Below are 19,129 nucleotides of genomic sequence, written 5' to 3' on the forward strand. Positions count from 1 at the left end.
TCGTGCTGGGCTGTACTGGGAGCCCCACTCACCCTGCACCAACACCACCGTGCCATCGCCACGCCGATACAACTCTTCACCGGTGGCTGTTTTGCAATACTTCACACTATAATAGGTGCCAGCCTCCTCGGGGCAGACATCTCTGACGAGGATGGTGGAGTCTGTGCTGGACCCAATCTCAGTCTCACGATGGCACAAACACCACGGGAGTGGGAAGCCTCTGGGCTTGCGCAGGGCAATGCAGAGGAGCTCGGCCAGAGGCAAAACCCAAACCGCTTCCTTCCCCTTTGGCAGGAAGGGTTCCCAGGGCCCCACCAAGTTGAGCCACACCGAGACACAGCTTGGAGGGGGACGAAGCCACTCGCCATGGCTCCGCTGACACAGGCGCTGCCTCTTGCCTGCCTGCTGCTGCTGCTGCTGGGCAGTGCCCCGGGTGAGTGCCCAGCCCTGCACAGCCCCGGCGCCTTTGCCAGGGCCTGCTCCCCCCTGCTGCTGGCAGAGCAACCCTTCCCTCTGCCCACAGGGATCTGGGGCTCTTCCCTGCCCTCTTCCAGCTTGCTTTTATCCCCAGCTCAAAGGTTGGCTTTATTTTTGCTTTACTCGAGCATCTCCAGCCCCCTGCTTTCTCCTTCCTGCACTGCAGCCCGGGGGCAGAGCCAGCACAGAGCTCTCTGCCCTGGGGGGCAAGGGACAGGGATGTCACTGCCCCCAGCTTTGTGCTGGGGGTCTGGGAAGGCCCCATGCTGTGCCCTGGCTCCAGGGCCCCTCAGCAGCCCCAAACCCTCCTCTCGCTGTCCCCAGGTGCCGATGCCCAGGCAGGCTTTCAGCTGCACCAGCCCCAGAAGGAGGTGTCAGTGATTGCGGGGGAGACGCTGACCCTGAGCTGCACCGTGACTACAGGGGGTCCCAGCGGCCCAGTGAAGTGGCTGAAGGGCTGGGGCAGTGGCAGTGAGACCATTTATGATCAAAAAGACCCCTCATCATCCCGGGGGATGAGGGCAGTGATTGATTCCAACACAGACTTCACCATCCTCATCAGGGACGTCCGCCCCGAGGACACCGGCACCTATTACTGTGTGAAGTTTCGCAAAGCATCCATCGGAGTTGATGAGTTGTATCGGCGAGGCAATGGCACGGTGGTGGTGGTGCAGGGTGAGTGGGGCTCCCAGTACAGCTCCCAGTACAGCTCCCAGCAGGAGCCAGCCCTGCCGGGTCAGCCCCCGTCCCGTGCCCTGGGCTCTGCTCTGGGGCAGGGGCTCAGGAGCCGGCCCAGGGAGAGGGTCCCGGGGCCAGGGGGGCACAGCCTGGCTGATGGACCCGCGCTTCTCCCACAGCCAGACCCTCCAACCCCACTGTGTCCGGGCCCAGTGACCGAGTGGAGGCAGGGAATGTGGCATCCTTCACCTGCAACTCCTGGGGGTTCTTCCCCAGTGATATAATTGTGAAGTGGTTCAAGGACAAGACCCTGATTCAGTCTCAGCTGCCCAATGTCACCCCTGGGCCATCGAACTTCACCTACAACATGTCCAGCACCGTGACGGTGACGCTGCAGAAGGACGACATCCGCTCAGAGCTCACCTGCCAGGTGCTGCACACCACGCTGACGGCCCCGCTGACGAGGAGTTTCCATCTGAGCCAGATCCTGCGAGGTGAGGGCTCGGTGGGGACCGGTGCTCATGGCCCTGGGGCTGGGACAGGGCCCCCATGGGCACGGGGTCGGGGGACACCAGTTCCAGCCACTGCTTCTCTTCCCAGTTCCCCCCAGCAAGGTTGTGGTTCAGCCTCTAGGCCCCGTGGGGCTGAACGAGACGGTGAGCTTCACCTGCTACGTGCAGGGCTTCTACCCAGGAAGTGTGACCGTCACCTGGCTGGAGAATGGGAAGGAGATAAAGACGGGGAGCACCCCCAGGCCTATTGAGACGCCCGAGGGCTTGTTCGAGCTGAGGAGCACGGTGGTGGTGCAAGCTGTGCCGGAGAAGAACATATCTGTGTTCACCTGCCGGGTGCTGCACGAGGGCCAGGACCCTCTCAGCAGCAGCGCCACGCTGTGGGTCGATGCCTCAGGCCAGCAGGGATGCAGCTCGGGAGGTACCGGCACCCGGGGGCTGTGGGGCTGGGGGCTGTGGCGCTGGGGGCTGCGTTCCCCACGCCCCGCGCTCACTCCTCTGCTCCTGCAGGTGCCCATCTCCTGTCCAGCCCCGGCCTGTGGCTCTGCATGCTGCTTGACAAGGCGATCCTCGGCCTCGTGCTCTTCTTCCTCTTCAAGCGCTGGCAGGCCTGAAGAGAGGCCAGCGCGGCACAGCGAGGCCACCGAGACGGGAGAGACGCAGGAGAGCGTTGTCAGAGCTCTCCTGCGTCTCCTCCAAGCCGAGCGTGCCAGGCTCGGGCCCTGTGGTGCTGCACGAGCAGACCCGCTGCTTCTTTCAGGGGTCCTGCACCACCTCCCCTGCTGCCTCCCCCCTCTGCCTGCTTGGTCCCCGGCAAGGCCCTGTCCTTTGGCAGCTCTCTGGACTGAGGGTCCCAGTCCCCCCCCATTGTCCCCATCCCCTCGTTGCGCTGCTCCACACGTGGTTATCACAATAAATACAAATCCTTGGAAAAAGCACGCTCGCGGCATCTTCATAATGTGTCGGCCATGCCCCCTGCAGCAGCTGCTGCTCGCCCAGCGCCTGCCCTGGCCCCGGGGCCGCGGCATCCCCGGGGCTCCCGGCCAAAGGCGCAGGTGCCCAGCAGCTCGCCCACGTCGGGGCATCGGGGCTGGGGGCCCTGCCCTGTACCCACAGCTCGCTCCTACCTGCTGGGGCGGCCTCGGGGTCTCTGCAGCCCGGACATCACTGCTAGGGGCAAGGAGGTCCCTGGGCTCCATGCACAGCACGGGATGGGGATGGGTGAGCAGCTGCCTGCGGGTGCCCTGGCTGCACCCTGGCTCTGCCCCTCACCCCGACACTTCGTGTGGTACACGCAGAAGATGAGGATTGTTATAAATGAGGTCTCAATTCAATCTGAATTTTGTAATATTTATAAAACAAATATTTCTAAAATGAATAAAAGGTAAGTAAACAGCGCTGGGTGTGCAGGGAGTCTACGCTCCACCAACACGCACACACACATCAAACATTCTAAATACATGCATACAGAACATTGCTTTACATAATAACCCGAGTATGCCTATACATACACACAATTAGGATAGGTAACAAACAATCCTTTAAGTTCCATAACTTAACAATCTCCATTTTCCATTCTTCGGGCCTGATGTATCCCGTTCTTCCCAGATCGAAGAAAAGCAAATCCATCTCCTTGTGAAGGCCAATGAGGCCTGGGTCCAAAGGCACGTCCAGGTCATCAGGGGGCAAAACAGCAAAAGCCTTCGATGGGTGTAGCAGCTTAGGGATCCATGGTGTAGCAGAAGGATCAGTAAAGGAGCTCCAGCTCCCTCACTGTCTGGCAAGCCACACGTTTGTGATTGTGGCTCCACAGGGCTCTTCAAGGCCTTAGAGATTCCTCGCCAGTTGCTGAGCAATCCCACTGCAACCTTGTCGTTTTTAGTTGCAGAGTCCCACACCTTGACTTCAGTTTGGTCCCATATCTCAGGCTCATAAACTGTCCGACTGCTAAGAAGAATAAGCTGTAAGGTTACCAGGACAGTCTTTGTTCCTAAGGACGTGTGATTCCCCATAATGCGCAACTGCTGACCAGCGAGGGGCAGTTGTGTGCTGGGTCCGCTTCTCTCAGCTCGAGCTTCTCTCCAGCTCCAGTGCACCTATTCCCAGCGACTTTCTGTACGAGCTTCCCTGAGCAGTTTGCTGAGTCTGGCCAAACCTGTCTTCATGAGGCAATCAAAGTGCCTGTTCCCGTCCTGGTCTCCATTCTGCCAGCCTGTTCCTCTTCACTTCTTTTTCCTGCTTCTTTATTGATGTAACTTCATCGTGCTGCCTTTTTTATCTTGAGGGCAGGCTCCCCTCTTACACCCTTCTCTCCACAGCAGTTCTTTTCAAAACAACTTTTCATTGGTCAAACAACTTTGAATGTAACAACAACAGCAAACACCCAGAAACATCCATGCCTTAATGGCTGGAGAACAAGAAACCAGAGACTGCATGGAGTCTCCTGAATCACCCTTCTTTGTCCCTCCAGACTCTTTTATATTCCTGATGGCCTCATTGTTAAGAGTTTAATGTTATCTCAATCATGGGGTTTTCCAGCCCCCATGGCCACATCCCCAAATTTCCCCTTCTTTATTAATATCAACCATTTTCTCGACAGGAATTACCACTCCATATATAACAGGATGAAGGAAGAGACAAGGAAGAACAGCACAGCAGCTGAAACCTCCACGCTAAGAAATGCAGAAGTCCCTGTGAAGACACAAGGTGGAGTGCGGAGAGGGTGGTGGGCGCGGGGCAGCGTGGGTCTGGCCGCAGGCAGGGCTGGGGCCAAGCTGAGCTGGTCACAGTGGGGTCGTGCTGGGCTGTACTGGGAGCCCCACTCAACCTGTACCACGAGAACCACCATGCCCTCGCCACGCCGATACAACTCTTCACTGGTGGCTGTTTTGAGAAACTTCACACAGCAACAGGTGCCGGCCTCCTTGGGGCAGACATCTCTGATGAGGATGCTGAAGTCTGTGCTGGACCCAATCTCAGTCTCACGATGGCACAAACACTGAGGGAGTGGGAAGCCTCTGGGCTTGCGCAGGGCAACGCAGAGGAGCTCAGCCAGAGGCAAAACCCAAACCGCTTCCTTCCCCTTTTAGCAGGAAGGGTTCCCAGGGCCCCAACAAATTGAGGCACACCGAGACACAGCTTGGAGGGGGACGAAGCCACTCGCCATGGCTCCGCTGACACAGGCGCTGCCTCTTGCCTGCCTGCTGCTGCTGCTGCTGGGCAGTGCCCCGGGTGAGTGCCCAGCCCTGCACAGCCCCGGCGCCTTTGCCAGGGCCTGCTCCCCCCTGCTGCTGGCAGAGCAACCCTTCCCTCTGCCCACAGGGATCTGCGGCTCTTCCCTGCCCTCTTCCAGCTTGCTTTTATCCCCAGCTCAAAGCTTTGCTTTATTTTTGCTTTACTCGAGCATCTCCAGCCCCCTGCTTTCTCCTTCATGCACTGCAGCCTGGGGGCAGAGCCAGCACAGAGCCGTCTGCCCTGGGGGGCAAGGGACAGGGATGTCACTGCCCCCAGCATTTGTGCTGGGGGTCTGGGAAGGCCCCATGCTGTGCCCTGGCTCTGGAGCCCCTCAGCAGCCCCAAACCCTCCTCTCGCTGTCCCCAGGTGCCGATGCCCAGGCGGGTCAGGGCTTTCAGCTGCACCAGCCCCAGAGGGAGGTGTTTGTGAGAGTGGGGGAGACGCTGACCCTGATATGCACCGTGACTGGAGGGGGTCCCCTTGGCCCTGTGAAGTGGCTGAAGGGCTGGGGCAGTGGCAGTGAGACCATTTTTGACCAAAAAGACCCCTCCTCATCCCGCGGGATGAAAGCAGTGGATGAGTCCAACACAGACCACACCATCCTCATCAGGGACGTCCGCCCCGAGGACACTGGCACCTATTACTGTGTGAAGTTTCGCAAAGGACCCACCGGTGATGAGTTGTATCGGCGAGGCAATGGCACGGTGGTGGTGGTGCAGGGTGAGTGGGGCTCCCAGTACAGCTCCCAGCAGGAGCCAGCCCTGCCGGGTCAGCCCCCGTCCCGTCCCCTGGGCTCTGCTCTGGGGCAGGGGCTCAGGAGCCGGCCCAGGGAGAGGGTCCCGGGGCCAGGGGGGCACAGCCCGGCTGATGGACCCGCGCTTCTCCCACAGCCAGACCCTCCAACCCCACTGTGTCCGGGCCCAGTGACCGAGTGGAGCCGGGGAATGTGGCATCCTTCACCTGCAGCTCCTGGGGGTTCTTCCCCAGTGAAATCCGCGTGAATTGGTACAAAGACAAGACCCTGATTCAGTCTCAGCCAACCCACGTCACCCCTGGGCCATCGAATTTCACCTACAGCCTGTCCAGCACCGTGATGGTGATGCTGCAGAAGGACGACATCCGCTCAGAGCTCACCTGCCATGTGCTGCACACCATGCTGACGGCCCCACTGACGAGGAGTTACCATCTGAGCCAGATCCTGCGAGGTGAGGGCTCGGTGGGGACCGGTGCTCACGGCCCCGGTGCTGGGACAGGGCCCCTGCGGGCATGAGGCCAGGGGACACCAGTTCCAGCCGCTGCTTCTCTTCCCAGTTCCCCCCAAAGTGGTCATGGAGCCTCCGCGCCCCGTGGGGCTGAACGAGACGGTGAGCTTCACCTGCTACGTGCAGGGCTTCTACCCGGGAAGCGTGACCGTCACCTGGCTGGAGAATGGGAAGGAGATGAACACGGGGAGCACCCACGGGCCTATTGAGACCCCCGAGGGCTTGTTCAAGCTGAGGAGCACGGTGGCGGTGCAAGCCGTGCCGGAGAAGAACGGCTCCGTGTTCACCTGCCGGGTGCTGCACGAGGGCCAGGACCCCCTCAGCAGCAGCGCCACGCTGTGGGTCGCCGCCTCAGGCCAGCAGGGGCACAGCTCAGGAGGTACCGGCACACGGGGGCTGTGGGGCTGGGGGCTGCGTTCCCCACGCCCCACGCTCACTGCCCTGCTCCTGCAGGTGCCCATCTCCTGTCCAGCCCCGGCCTGTGGCTCTGCATGCTGCTTGACAAGGCGATCCTCGGCCTCGTGCTCTTCTTCCTCTTCAAGCGCTGGCAGGCCTGAAGAGAGGCCAGCGCGGCACAGCGAGGCCACCGAGACGGGAGAGACGCAGGAGAGCGTTGTCAGAGCTCTGTCACCTCCGAGCCGAGCGTGCCAGGCTTGGGATGGTGGTGCTGCACGAGCAGACCCGCTGCTTCTTTCGGGGGTCCTGCACCACCTCCCCTGCTGCCTCCCCCCTCTGCCTCCTTCGTTACGGCAAGGCCCTGTCCTTTGGCAGCTCTCTGGACTGAGGGTCCCAGTCCCCCCCCACTGTCCCCATCCCCTCGTTGCGCTGCTCCACACGTGGTTATCACAATAAATACAAATCCTTGGAAAAAGCACGCTCACGGCATCTTCATAATGTGTCGGCCATGCCCCCTGCAGCAGCTGCTGCTCGCCCAGCGCCTGCCCTGGCCCCGGGGCCGCGGCATCCCCGGGGCTCCCGGCCAAAGGCGCAGGTGCCCAGCAGCTCGCCCACGTCGGGGCATCGGGGCTGGGGGCCCTGCCCTGTACCCACAGCTCGCTCCTACCTGCTGGGGTGACCTCGGGGTCTCTGCAGCCCGGCCTTTGCTGCTAGGGGCAAGGAGGTCCCTGGGCTCCCTGCACAGCACGGGATGGGGATGGGTGAGCATCGTGCCCCGGCTGCACCCTGGCTCTGCCCCTCACCCTGACACTTCGTGTGGTACACACAGAAGATGAGGATTGTTATAAATGAGGTCTCAATTCAATCTGAATTTTGTAATATTTATAAAACAAATATTTCTAAAATGTATAAAAGGTAAATAAACAGCGCTGGGTGTGCAGGGAGTCTACGCTCCACCAACACGCACACACACACATCAAACATTCTAAATACATGCATACAGAACATTGCTTTACATAATAACCCGAGTATGCCTATACATACACACAATCAGGATAGGTAACAAACGATCCTTTAAGTTCCATAACTTAACAGTCTCCATTTTCCATTCTTCAGGCCTGATGTATCCTGTTCTTCCCAGATCGAAGAAAAGCAAATCCATCTCCTTGTGAAGGCCAATGAGGCCTGGGTCCAAAGGCACGTCCAGGTCAGCAGGGGGCAAAACAGCAAAAGCCTTCGATGGGTGTAGCAGCAGAGGGGCCCATGGTGTAGCAGTCAGATCAGTAAAGGAGCTCCAGCTCCCTCACTGTCTGGCAAACCACACGTTTGTGATTGTGGCTCCACAGGGCTCTTCAAGGCCTTAGAGATTGCTCGCCAGTTGCTGAGCAATCCCACTGCAACCTTGTCGTTTTCAGTTGCAGAGTCCCACATCTTGACTTCAGTTTGGTCCCATATTTCAGGCTCATAAACTGTCCGACTGCTAAGAAGAATAAGCTGTAAGGTTACCAGGACAGTCTTTGTTCCTAAGGACGTGTGATTCCCCATAATGCGCAACTGCTGACCAGTGAGGGGCAGTTGTGTGCTGGGTCCGCTTCTCTCAGCTCGAGCTTCTCTCCAGCTCCAGTGCACCTATTCCCAGCGACTTTCTGTATGAGCTCTGAGCAGTTTGCTGAGTCTGGCCAAACCTATCTTCATGAGGCAATCAAAGTGCCTGTTCCCGTCCTGCTCTCCATTCTGCCAGCCTGTTCCTCTTCACTTCTTTTTCCTGCTTCTTTATTGATGTAACTTCATTGTGCTGCCTTTTTTATCTTGAGGGCAGGCTCCCCTCTTATACCCTTCTCTCCACAGCAGTTCTTTTCAAAACAACTTTTCATTGGTCAAACAACTTTGAGTGCAACAACAACAGCAAACACCCAGAAACATCCATGCCTTAACGGCTGGAGAACAAGAAACCAGAGACTGCATGGAGTCTCCTGAATCACCCTTCTTTGTTCCCTCTAAACTCTTTTATATTCCTGATGGCCTTGTCGTTAAGAGTTTAATGTTTTCTCAATCATGGGGTTTTCCAACCCCCATGGCCACATCCCCAAATCTCCCCTTCTTTATTAATATCAACCATTTTCTCAACAGGAATTACCACTCCATATATAACAGGATGAAGAAAGAGACAAGGAAGAAGAGCACAGCAGCTGCAATCTCCACGCAGGGAAACGGAGAAGTCCCTGTGAAGACACAAGGCGGAGCGCGGAGAGGGTGGTGGGCGCGGGGCAGCGTGGGTCTGGCCGCAGGGAGGGCTGGGGCCAAGCTGGGCTGGTCACAGTGGGGTCGTGCTGGGCTGTACTGGGAGCCCCACTCACCCTGCACCACGAGTACCACCGTGCCCTCGCCACGCCGATACAAATCTTCACTGGTGGCTGTTTTGAGAAACTTCACACTATAATAGGTGCCGGCGTCCTCGGGGCAGACATCTCTGACGAGGATGGTGAAGTCTGTGCTGGACCCAATCTCAGGCTCACGATGGCACAAACACCGAGGGAGTGGGAAGCCTCTGGGCTTGCGCAGGGCTACGTAGAGGAGCTCAGCCAGAGGCAAAACCCAAACCGCTTCCTTCTCTTTTAGCAGGAAGGGTTCCCACGGCCCCAGCAAGTTGAGGCACACCGAGACACAGCTTGGAGGGCGACGAAGCCACTCGCCATGGCTCCGGTGACACAGGCGCTGCCTCTTGCCTGCCTGCTGCTGCTGCTGCTGGGCAGTGCCCTGGGTGAGTGCCCAGCCCTGCACAGCCCCGGTGCCTTTGCCAGGGCCTGCTCCCCCCTGCTGCTGGCAGAGCAACCCTTCCCTCTGCCCACAGGGATCTGCGGCTCTTCCCTGCCCTCTTCCAGCTTGCTTTTATCCCCAGCTCAAAGGTTTGCTTTATTTTTGCTTTACTCGAGCATCTCCAGCCCCCTGCTTTCTCCATCCCGCACTGCAGCCCGGGGGCAGAGCCAGCACAGAGCTGTCTGCCCTGGGGGGCAAGGGACAGGGATGTCACTGCCCCCAGCTTTTTGCTGGGGGTGTTCTGGGAAGGCCCCATGCTGTGCCCTGGCTGTAGGGCCCCTCAGCAGTCCCAAACCCTCCTCTCACTGTCCCCAGGTGCGGATGCCCAGATGGGTTCTGGCTTTGAGCTGCACCAGCCCCAGAAGGAGGTGTTTGTGAGAGTGGGGGAGACGCTGACCCTGAGCTGCACCGTGACTGGATGGGGTCCCCTTGGCCCCGTGAAGTGGCTGAAGGGCTGGGGCAGTGGCAGTGAGACCATTTATGACCAAAAAGACCCCTCCTCATCGCGAGTGACGGAGGCATTGTATGAGTCCTACACAGACTTCACCATCCTCATGAGGGACGTCCACCCCAAGGACACCGGCACCTATTACTGTGTGAAGTTTCACAAAACAGCCACCGGTGATGAGTTCTATCGGCGTGGTAATGGCACGGTGGTGTTGGTGCAGGGTGAGTGGGGCTCCCAGTACAGCTCCCAGTACAGCTCCCAGTACAGCTCCCAGCAGGAGCCAGCCCTGCCGGGTCAGCCCCCGTCCCGTCCCCTGGGCTCTGCTCTGGGGCAGGGGCTCAGGAGCCGGCCCAGGGAGAGGGTCCCGGGGCCAGGGGGGCACAGCCCGGCTGATGGACCCGCGCTTCTCCCACAGCCAGACCCTCCAACCCCACTGTGTCCGGGCCCAGTGACCGAGTGGAGCCGGGGAAGAAGGCATCCTTCACCTGCATCTCCTGGGGGTTCTTCCCCGGTGACATCAGTGTGAAGTGGTTCAAGGACAAGACCCCGATTCAGTCTCAGCTGCCCAATGTCACCCCTGGGCCATCGAACTTCACCTACAGCCTGTCCAGCATCGTGACGGTGACACTGCAGAAGGACGACATCCGCTCAGAGCTCACCTGCCAGGTGCTGCACACCACGCTGACGGCCCCGCTGACGAGGAGTTACCATCTGAGCCAGATCCTGCGAGGTGAGGGCTCGGTGGGGACCGGTGCTCACGGCCCTGGGGCTGGGACAGGGTCCCCGTGGGCACGGGGCCGGGGGATTCCAGCTCCATCCGCTGCTTCTCTTCCCAGTTCCCCCCAAAGTGGTCCTGGAGCCTCCAGGTCTTGTGGGGCTGAACGAGACGGTGAGCTTCACCTGCGACGTGCAGGGCTTCTACCCGGGAAGCGTGACCGTCACCTGGCTGGAGAATGGGAAGGAGATGAACACGGGGTGCACCCCCGGGCCTATTGAGACCCCCGAGGGCTTGTTCGAGCTGAGGAGCACGGTGTCAGTGCAAGCCGTGCTGGAGAAGAACGGCTCCGTGTTCACCTGCCGGGTGGTGCACGAGGGCCAGGACCCCCTCAGCAGCAGCGCCACGCTGTGGGTCGCTGCCTCAGGCCAGCAGGGACCCAGCTCAGGAGGTACCGGCACCTGGGGGCTGTGGGGCTGGGGGCTGTGGGGCTGGGGGCTGCGTTCCCCACGCCCCGCGCTCACTGCCCTGTTCCTGCAGGTGCCCATCTCCTGTCCAGCCCCGGCCTGTGGCTCTGCATGCTGCTTGACAAGGCGATCCTCGGCCTCGTGCTCTTCTTCCTCTTCAAGCGCTGGCAGGCCTGAAGAGAGGCCAGCGCGGCACAGCGAGGCCACCGAGACGGGAGAGACGCAGGAGAGCGTTGTCAGAGCTCCGTCACCTCCAAGCCGAGCGTGCCAGGCTCGGGATGGTGGTGCTGCACGAGCAGACCTGCTGCTTCTTTCGGGGGTCCTGCACCATCTCCCCTGCTGCCTCCCCCCTCTGCCTGCTTAGTCCCCGGCAAGGCCCCGTCCCTTGGCAGCTCTCTGGACTGAGGGTCCCAGTCCCCTCCCACTGTCCCCATCCCCTCGTTGCGCTGCTCCACACGTGGTTATCACAATAAATACAAATACTTGGAAAAAGCACGCTCGCGGCATCTTCATAATGTGTCGGCCATGCCCCCTGTAGCAGCTGCTGCTCGCCCAGCGCCTGCCCTGGCCCTGGGGCTGCTTCATCCCCAAGGCTCCCGGCCAAAGGCGCAGGTGCCCAGCAGCTCGCCCACATCGGGGCATCGGGGCTGGGGGCCCTGCCCTGTACCCACAGCTCGCTCCTACCTGCTGGGGCGGCCTCGGGGTCTCTGCAGCCCGGACATTGCTGCTGGGGGCAAGGAGGTCCCTGGGCTCCCTGCACAGGACAGGACAGGGATGGGTGAGCATCGTGCCCCGGCTGCACCCTGGCTCTGCCCCTCACCCCGACACTTCTTGTGGTACACGCAGAAGATGAGGATGAAGGTAACGAGGAGGAAGAAGAGCACGGCAGCTGCAACCTCCACGCTGGGAAATGCAGAAGTCCCTGTGAAGACACAAGGCGGAGCGCGGAGAGGGTGGTGGGCGCGGGGCAGCGTGGGTCTGGCCGCAGGCAGGGCTGGGGCCAAGCTGGGCTGGTCACAGTGGGGTCGTGCTGGGCTGTACTGGGAGCCCCACTCACCCTGCACCACGAGTACCACCGTGCCCTCGCCACACCGATACAACTCTTCACCGGTGGCTGCTTTGCGAAACTTCACACTATAATAGGTGCCGGCATCCTCGGGGCAGACATCCCTGACGAGGATGCTGAAGTCTGTGCTGGACCCAATCTCAGCATCACGGTGGCACAAACACCGAGGGAGTGGGAAGCCTCTGGGCTTGTGCAGGGCTACGTAGAGGAGCTCGGCCAGAGGCAAAACCCAAACCGCTTCCTTCTCTTTTAGCAGGAAGGGTTCGCAGAGCCCCACCAACTTGAGGCACACCAAGCCGCACCTTGGAGGACGATGAAGCCACTCGCCATGGCTCCGCTGACACAGGCGCTGCCTCTTGCCTGCCTGCTGCTGCTGCTGCTGGGCAGTGCCCCGGGTGAGTGCCCAGCCCTGCACAGCCCCGGCGCCTTTGCCAGGGCCTGCTCCCCCCTGCTGCTGGCAGAGCAACCCTTCCCTCTGCCCACAGGGATCTGGGGCTCTTCCCTGCCCTCTTCCAGCTTGCTTTTATCCCCAGCTCAAAGCTTTGCTTTATTTTTGCTTTACTCGAGCATCTCCAGGTCCCTTCTTTCTCCATCCCGCACTGCAGCCCGGGGGCAGAGCCAGCACAGAGCTGTCTGCCCTGGGGGGCAAGGGACAGGGATGTCACTGCCCCCAGCTTTGTGCTGGGGGTGTTCTGGGAAGGCCCCATGCTGTGTCCTGGCTCTGGAGCCCCTCAGCAGCCCCAAACCCTCCTCTCGCTGTCCCCAGGTGCCGATGCCCAGGCGGGTCAGGGCTTTGAGCTGCACCAGCCCCAGAAGATATCAGTGATGCCGGGGGAGACACTGACCCTGAGCTGCACCGTGACTGCAATAGGTCCCCCCGGCCCCGTGAAGTGGCTGAAGATCTGGGGCAGTGGCAATGAGACCATTTATGACCAAAAAGGCTCCTCATCCCGGGGGATGAGGGCAGTGAATGATTCCAGCACAGACTTCACCATCCTCATCAAAGACGTCCACCCCAAGGATGCCGGCACCTATTACTGTGTGAAGTTTCGCAAAACAGCCACCGGCAATGATGAGTTGTATCGGCGTGGCAATGGCACGGTGGTGTTGGTGCAGGGTGAGTGGGGCTCCCAGTACAGCTCCCAGCAGGAGCCAGCCCTGCCGGGTCAGCCCCCGTCCCGTCCCCTGGGCTCTGCTCTGGGGCAGGGGCTCAGGAGCTGACCCAGGGAGAGGGTCCCGGGTCCAGGGGCCACAGCACGGCTGATGGACCCGCGCTTCTCCCACAGCCAGACCCTCCAACCCGACTCTGACCAAGCCCAAATACCGAGTGCAGCCGGGGAAGAAGGCATCCTTCACCTGCAAGACCTGGGGGTTCTTCCCCAGTAACATCCATGTGAAGTGGTACAAGGACAAGACCCTGATTCAGCCTCAGCTGCCCAATGTCACCCCTGGGCCATCAAAGTTCACCTACAACATGTCCAGCACCGTGACGGTGACGCTGCAGAAGGACGACATCCGCTCAGAGCTCACCTGCCAGGTGGGGCACACCACGCTGACGGCCCCGCTGACGAGGAGTTTCCATCTGAGGCAGATCCTGCGAGGTGAGGGCTCGGTGGGGACCAGTGCTCACGGCCCCGGGGCTGGGACAGGGCCCCCATGGGCACGGGGTCGGGGGACACCAGTTCCAGCCGCTGCTTCTCTTCCCAGTTCCCCCCAGCAAGGTTGTGGTTCAGCCTCTAGGCCCCGTGGGGCTGAACGAGACGGTGAGCTTCACCTGCGACGTGCAGGGCTTCTACCCGGGAAGCGTGACCGTCACCTGGCTGGAGAATGGGAAGGAGATAAAGACGGGGAGCACCCCCAGGCCTATTGAGACGCCCGAGGGCTTGTTCGAGCTGAGGAGCACGGTGGTGGTGCAAGCCGTGCCGGAGAAGAACATATCTGTGTTCACCTGCCGGGCGGTGCATGAGGGCCAGGACCCTCTCAGCAGCAGCGCCACGCTGTGGGTCGATGCCTCAGGCCAGCAGGGACGCAGCTCGGGAGGTACCGGCACCCGGGGGCTGTGGGACTGGGGGCTGCGTTCCCCACACCCCGCGCTCACTGCCCTGTTCCTGCAGGTGCCCATCTCCTGTCCAGCCCCGGCCTGTGGCTCTGCATGCTGCTTGACAAGGCGATCCTCGGCCTCGTGCTCTTCTTCCTCTTCAAGCGCTGGCAGGCCTGAAGAGAGGCCAGGGCGGCACAGCGAGGCCACCGAGACGGGAGAGACGCAGGAGAGCGTTGTCAGAGCTCCGTCACCTCCGAGCCGAGCGTGCCAGGCTCGGGATGGTGGTGCTGCACGAGCAGACCCGCTGCTTCTTTCGGGGGTCCTGCACCACCTCCCCTGCTGCCTCCCCCCTCTGCCTGCTTGGTCCCCGGCAAGGCCCCGTCCCTTGGCAGCTCTCTGGACTGAGGGTCCCAGTCCCCTCCCACTGTCCCCATCCCCTCGTTGCGCTGCTCCACACGTGGTTATCACAATAAATACAAATCCTTGGAAAAAGCACGCTCGCGGCATCTTCATAATGTGTCGGCCATGCCCCCTGCAGCAGCTTCTGATTGCCCAGCGCCTGCCCTGGCCCCGGGGCCGTGGCATCCCCAAGGCTCCCGGCCAAAGGCGCAGGTGCCCAGCAGCTCGCCCAAGTCGGGGCATCGGGGCTGGGGGCCCTGCCCTGTACCCACAGCTTGCTCCTACCTGCTGGGGTGACCTCGGGGTCTCTGCAGCCCGGACATTGCTGCTGGAGGCAAGGAGGTCCCTGGGCTCCCTGCACAGCACGGGATGGGGATGGGTGAGCAGCCGCCTGCGGGTGTCCTGACTGAACCCTGGCTCTGCCCCTCACCCTGACACTTCGTGTGGTACACGCAGAAGATGAGGATTGTTATAAATGAGGTCTCAATTCAATCTGAATTTTGTAATATTTATAAAACAAATATTTCTAAAATGTATAAAAGGTAAGTAAACAGCGCTGGGTGTTGGGAGTCTACGCTCCACCAACACGCACACACACACATCAAACATTCTAAATACATGCATACAGAACATTGCTTTACATCATAACCCGAGTATGCCTATACATACACACAATCAGGATAGGTAACAAACAATCCTTTAAGTTCCATAACTTAACAGTCTCCATTTTCCATTCTTCGGGCCTGATGTATCCCGTTCTTCCCAGATCGAAGAAAAGCAAATCCATCTCCTTCTGAAGGCCAATGAGGCCTGGGTCCAAAGGCACGTCCAGGTCATCAGGGGGCAAAACAGCAAAAGCCTTCGATGGCTGTAGCAGCTTAGGGATCCATGGTGTAGCAGAAGGATCAGTAAAGGAGCTCCAGCTCCCTCACTGTCTGGCAAGCCACACGTTTGTGATTGTGGCTCCACAGGGCTCTTCAAGGCCTTAGAGATTGCTCGCCAGCTGCTGAGCAATCCCACTGCAACCTTGTCATTTTTAGTGGCAGAGTCCCACATCTTGACTTCAGTTTGGTCCCATATTTCAGGCTCATAAACTGTCCGACTGCTAAGAAGAATAAGCTGTAAGGTTTCCAGGACAGTCTTTGTTCCTAAGGACGTACAATTCCCCATAATGCGCAACTGCTGACCAGTGAGGGGCAGTTGTGTGCTGGGTCCGCTTCTCTCAGCTCGAGCTTCTCTCCAGCTCCAGTGCACCTATTCCCAGCGACTTTCTGTATGAGCTCTGAGCGGTTTGCTGAGTCTGGCTGAACCTATCTTCATGAGGCAATCAAAGTGCCTGTTCCCGTCCTGGTCTCCATTCTGCCAGCCTGTTCCTATTCACTTCTTTTTCCTGCTTCTTTATTGATGTAACTTCATCGTGCTGCCTTTTTTATCTTGAGGGCAGGCTCCCCTCTTACACCCTTCTCTCCACAGCAGTTCTTTTCAAAACAACTTTTCATTGGTCAAACAACTTTGAATGTAACAACAACAGCAAACACCCAGAAACATCCATGCCTTAATGGCTGGAGAACAAGAAACCAGAGACTGCATGGAGTCTCCTGAATCACCCTTCTTTGTTCCCTCCAGACTCTTTTATATTCCTGATGTTTTTGTCGTTAAGAGTTTAATGTTATCTCAATCATGGGGTTTTCCAGCCCCCATGGCCACATCCCCAAATTTCCACTTCTTTATTAATATCAACCATTTTCTCGACAGGAATTACCACTCCATATATAACAGGATGAAGGAAGAGACAAGGAAGAAGAGCACGGCAGCTGCAACCTCTACGCTATGAAATGGAGAAGTCCCTATGAAGACACAAGGAGAAGCGCGGAGAGGGTGGTGGGCGCGGGGCAGCGTGGGTCTGGCCACAGGCAGGGCTGGGGCCAAGCTGGGCTGGTCACAGTGGGGTCGTGCTGGGCTGTACTGGGAGCCCCACTCACCCTGCACCACCACCACCACAGTGCCCTCGCCACGCCGATACAACTCTTCACTGGCGTTCATTTTGCAATACTTCACACAGCAATAGGTGCTGGCATCCTCACTGCTGACGTCCCTGACAAGGATGGTGAAGTCTGTGTTGGACCCAATCTCAGGCTCACGATGGCACAAACACCGAGGGAGTGGGAAGCCTCTGGGCTTGCGCAGGGCAATGCAGAGGAGCTCAGCCAGAGGCAAAACCCAAACCGTTTCCTTCCCCTTTGGCAGGAAGGGTTCCCAGGGCCCCACCAAGTTGAGCCACACCGAGACACAGCTTGGAGGAGGATGAAGCCACTCGCCATGGCTCCGCTGACACAGGCGCTGCCTCTTGCCTGCCTGCTGCTGCTGCTGCTGGGCAGTGCCCTGGGTGAGTGCCCAGCCCTGCACAGCCCCGGCGCCTTTGCCAGGGCCTGCTCCCCCCTGCTGCTGGCAGAGCAACCCTTCCCTCTGCCCACAGGGATCTGCGGCTCTTCCCTGCCCTCTTCCAGCTTGCTTTTATCCCCAGCTCAAAGCTTTGCTTTATTTTTCCTTTACTCGAGCATCTCCAGCCCCCTGCTTTCTCCATCCCACACTGCAGCCTGGGGACAGGCGCAGGCTCACAGAGCCGTCTGCCCTGGGGGGCAAGGGACAGGGATGTCACTGCCCCCAGCTTTGTGCTGGGGGTTGGGGAGGTCCCATGCTGTGCCCTGGCTCCAGGGCCCCTCAGCAGCCCCAAACCTTCCTCTCGCTGTCCCCAGGTGCCGATGCCCAGGCAGGCTTTCAGCTGCACCAGCCCCAGAAGGAGGTGTTTGTGAGAGTGGGGGAGACGCTGACCCTGAGCTGCATCGTGACTGGAGGGGGTCCCATCGGCCCTGTGAATTGGTTGAAGGGCTGGGGCAGTGGCAGTGAGGCCATTTATGACCAATTAGACCACTCATCCCGGGGGACGAGGGCAGTGATTGATTCCAACACAGACTTCACCATCCTCATCAAAGATGTCCGCCCTGAGGACACCGGCACCTATTACTGTGTGAAGTTTCGCAAAACAGTCAGCGGTGAAGAGTTGTATCAGCGTGGCGAGGGCACGGTGGTGGTGGTGCAGGGTGAGTGGGGCTCCCAGTACAGCTCCCAGTACAGCTCCCAGCAGGAGCCAGCCCTGCCGGGTCAGCCCCTGTCCCGTCCCTGGGCTCTGTTCATTTTTGCTCATTTTGAAGGTGGCTTCCACCGCTCCCCTTTAGTGCTGCTTTCTCCCCCACACCCTGCACTATTTCTGGGTTAAAGCGCTGAGCAAGCTGCGGGTGCTGTGCCTGTGCCGGGCAGGGGGATCAGAGCAAGCTCTCGCCTCTTTCGGGAGCTCAGCCGCTGCTGTGCTGTCACTGTCCCCAGGTGCGGATGCCCGGGCGGGTCAGGGCTTTCAACTGCACCAGCCCCAGAAGGAGGTGTCGGTGAGAGTGGGGGAGACGCTGACCCTGAGCTGCACCGTGACTGCAGGGGGTCCCGCTGGCCCCGTGAAGTGGCTGAAGGGCTGGGGCAGTGGCAGTGAGACCATTTATGAACAAAGAGACCCCTCAACCTGGGGGAAGAGGGCAGTGATTGATTCCAACACAGACTTCACCATCCTCATCAGCGACGTCCGCCCTGAGGACGCCGGCACCTATTACTGTGTGAAGTTTCGCAAAACAGGCATCGGTGAAGAGTTGTATCGGCGTGGCGATGGCACAGAGGTGGTGGTGGTGGTGGTGCATGGTGAGTGGGGCTCCCAGTACAGCTCCCAGCAGCAGCCAGCCCTGCCGGGTCAGCCCCCGTCCCGTCCCCCGGGCTCTGCTCTGGGGCAGGGGCTCAGGAGCCGGCCCAGGGAGAGGGTCCCAGGGCCAGGGGGGCACAGCCCGGCTGATGGACCCGTGCTTCAGGAGGGTTGTGGGGCTGGGGGCTGCGTTCCCATACCGTGTGCTCACTCCTCTGCTCCTGCAGGTGCCCATCTCCTGTCCAGCCCCGGCCTGTGGCTCTGCATGCTGCTTGACAAGGCGATCCTCGGCCTCGTGCTCTTCTTCCTCTTCAAGCGCTGGCAGGCCTGAAGAGAGGCCAGCGCGGCACAGCGAGGCCACCGAGACGGGAGAGACGCAGGAGAGCGTTGTCAGAGCTCCGTCACCTCTGTCACCTCCGTCACCTCCATCTATCAGGCTTGGGCCCTGTGGTGCTGCACGAGCAGACCTGCTGCTTTTTTTGGGGACCATGCACCACCCCCCCTGCTGCCTCCCCCCTCTGCCTCCTCAGCCTCCAGTGTTGCCACATCCCTTGGCAGCTCCCTGGGCTGAGGATCCCAGACTCCCCTGGCCATCCCCATCCTCTCCTGGCTGTCCCTGTCCCCTGCTGCCTGTCCCCGTCCCCCCACTGTTCCCATCCCTTTGCTGCATTCCTCCACACTTGATTATCACCATCAATACAAATCCTTGCAAAAAGAACCTTCATGGCATCTTCTTCCAGGAGAACGCTTCCCATAAAGGGCCAATTCCAGGCAGGGCCCCCACTGTCCCCACTGTTCCCCCCTGGTCCCCACTGTTCCCCCCTGGGCTCCTCAGCCTCAGCCTCTTCTTCCTCACCGGGGGAAGGGGCCGTGTC

The 19,129-nt window shown here is 59.9% G+C and overlaps 3 protein-coding genes across 8 annotated transcripts; all 3 read left to right on the plus strand.

Moving 5' to 3' along the window:
• The first annotated feature begins 51 nt into the window (after window positions 1-51).
• LOC137865638 (tyrosine-protein phosphatase non-receptor type substrate 1-like) lies at window positions 52-11,501 on the plus strand. 4 transcript variants are annotated; one of them, XM_068700843.1, is made up of 6 exons: window positions 56-433; window positions 802-1,152; window positions 5,268-5,621; window positions 10,240-10,554; window positions 10,661-10,990; window positions 11,080-11,501. In XM_068700843.1, exons 1-6 carry the CDS (start codon window positions 190-192, stop codon window positions 11,181-11,183), a joined length of 1,698 nt encoding a protein of 565 aa, XP_068556944.1. In that variant the 5' UTR covers window positions 56-189; the 3' UTR covers window positions 11,184-11,501. The 4 variants fall into 4 exon arrangements, with proteins under 4 accessions (XP_068556945.1, XP_068556944.1, XP_068556943.1 ...); XM_068700842.1 differs by lacking the exons at window positions 10,240-10,554; window positions 10,661-10,990; window positions 11,080-11,501 and adding exons at window positions 5,792-6,106; window positions 6,213-6,542; window positions 6,617-7,037 and having other exon boundaries at window positions 78-433; XM_068700844.1 differs by lacking the exons at window positions 5,268-5,621; window positions 10,240-10,554; window positions 10,661-10,990; window positions 11,080-11,501 and adding exons at window positions 1,335-1,649; window positions 1,756-2,088; window positions 2,178-2,605 and having other exon boundaries at window positions 52-433.
• SIRPB2 (signal regulatory protein beta 2) lies at window positions 4,664-18,972 on the plus strand. 3 transcript variants are annotated; one of them, XM_068700865.1, is made up of 4 exons: window positions 4,664-4,898; window positions 17,269-17,613; window positions 17,897-18,256; window positions 18,482-18,972. In XM_068700865.1, exons 1-4 carry the CDS (start codon window positions 4,832-4,834, stop codon window positions 18,583-18,585), a joined length of 876 nt encoding a protein of 291 aa, XP_068556966.1. In that variant the 5' UTR covers window positions 4,664-4,831; the 3' UTR covers window positions 18,586-18,972. The 3 variants fall into 3 exon arrangements, with proteins under 3 accessions (XP_068556966.1, XP_068556964.1, XP_068556965.1); XM_068700863.1 differs by lacking the exon at window positions 4,664-4,898 and adding an exon at window positions 16,616-16,898; XM_068700864.1 differs by lacking the exons at window positions 4,664-4,898; window positions 17,269-17,613 and adding an exon at window positions 16,622-16,898.
• Window positions 12,225-14,608, plus strand: LOC137865645 (tyrosine-protein phosphatase non-receptor type substrate 1-like). Its single transcript, XM_068700866.1, has 5 exons — window positions 12,225-12,467; window positions 12,839-13,189; window positions 13,359-13,673; window positions 13,780-14,112; window positions 14,187-14,608. The coding sequence occupies exons 1-5, from the start codon at window positions 12,386-12,388 to the stop codon at window positions 14,288-14,290; spliced, it is 1,185 nt and encodes a 394-aa protein (XP_068556967.1). The 5' UTR covers window positions 12,225-12,385; the 3' UTR covers window positions 14,291-14,608.
• Window positions 18,973-19,129: the final 157 nt, after the last annotated feature.

This window comes from Anas acuta, chromosome 16 (genome assembly GCF_963932015.1).
Source record: "Anas acuta chromosome 16, bAnaAcu1.1, whole genome shotgun sequence".
NCBI lineage: Eukaryota > Metazoa > Chordata > Aves > Anseriformes > Anatidae > Anas > Anas acuta.

Bases quoted from the DNA above. Each gene is read 5' to 3' on its own strand.
- LOC137865638 (XM_068700843.1), top strand. From the start codon at position 190: ATGGCACAAACACCACGGGAGTGGGAAGCCTCTGGGCTTGCGCAGGGC. The intron at 5,622-10,239 runs GTGAGTGGGGCT...CTTCTCCCACAG, and splicing joins CACGGTGGTGGTGGTGCAGG to CCAGACCCTCCAACCCCACT. The intron at 10,555-10,660 runs GTGAGGGCTCGG...TTCTCTTCCCAG, and splicing joins TCTGAGCCAGATCCTGCGAG to TTCCCCCCAAAGTGGTCCTG.
- SIRPB2 (XM_068700863.1), top strand. From the start codon at position 16,655: ATGGCACAAACACCGAGGGAGTGGGAAGCCTCTGGGCTTGCGCAGGGC. The intron at 16,899-17,268 runs GTGAGTGCCCAG...CGCTGTCCCCAG, and splicing joins GCTGCTGGGCAGTGCCCTGG to GTGCCGATGCCCAGGCAGGC. The intron at 18,257-18,481 runs GTGAGTGGGGCT...CTGCTCCTGCAG, and splicing joins GGTGGTGGTGGTGGTGCATG to GTGCCCATCTCCTGTCCAGC.
- LOC137865645 (XM_068700866.1), top strand. From the start codon at position 12,386: ATGAAGCCACTCGCCATGGCTCCGCTGACACAGGCGCTGCCTCTTGCC. The intron at 12,468-12,838 runs GTGAGTGCCCAG...CGCTGTCCCCAG, and splicing joins GCTGCTGGGCAGTGCCCCGG to GTGCCGATGCCCAGGCGGGT. The intron at 13,674-13,779 runs GTGAGGGCTCGG...TTCTCTTCCCAG, and splicing joins TCTGAGGCAGATCCTGCGAG to TTCCCCCCAGCAAGGTTGTG.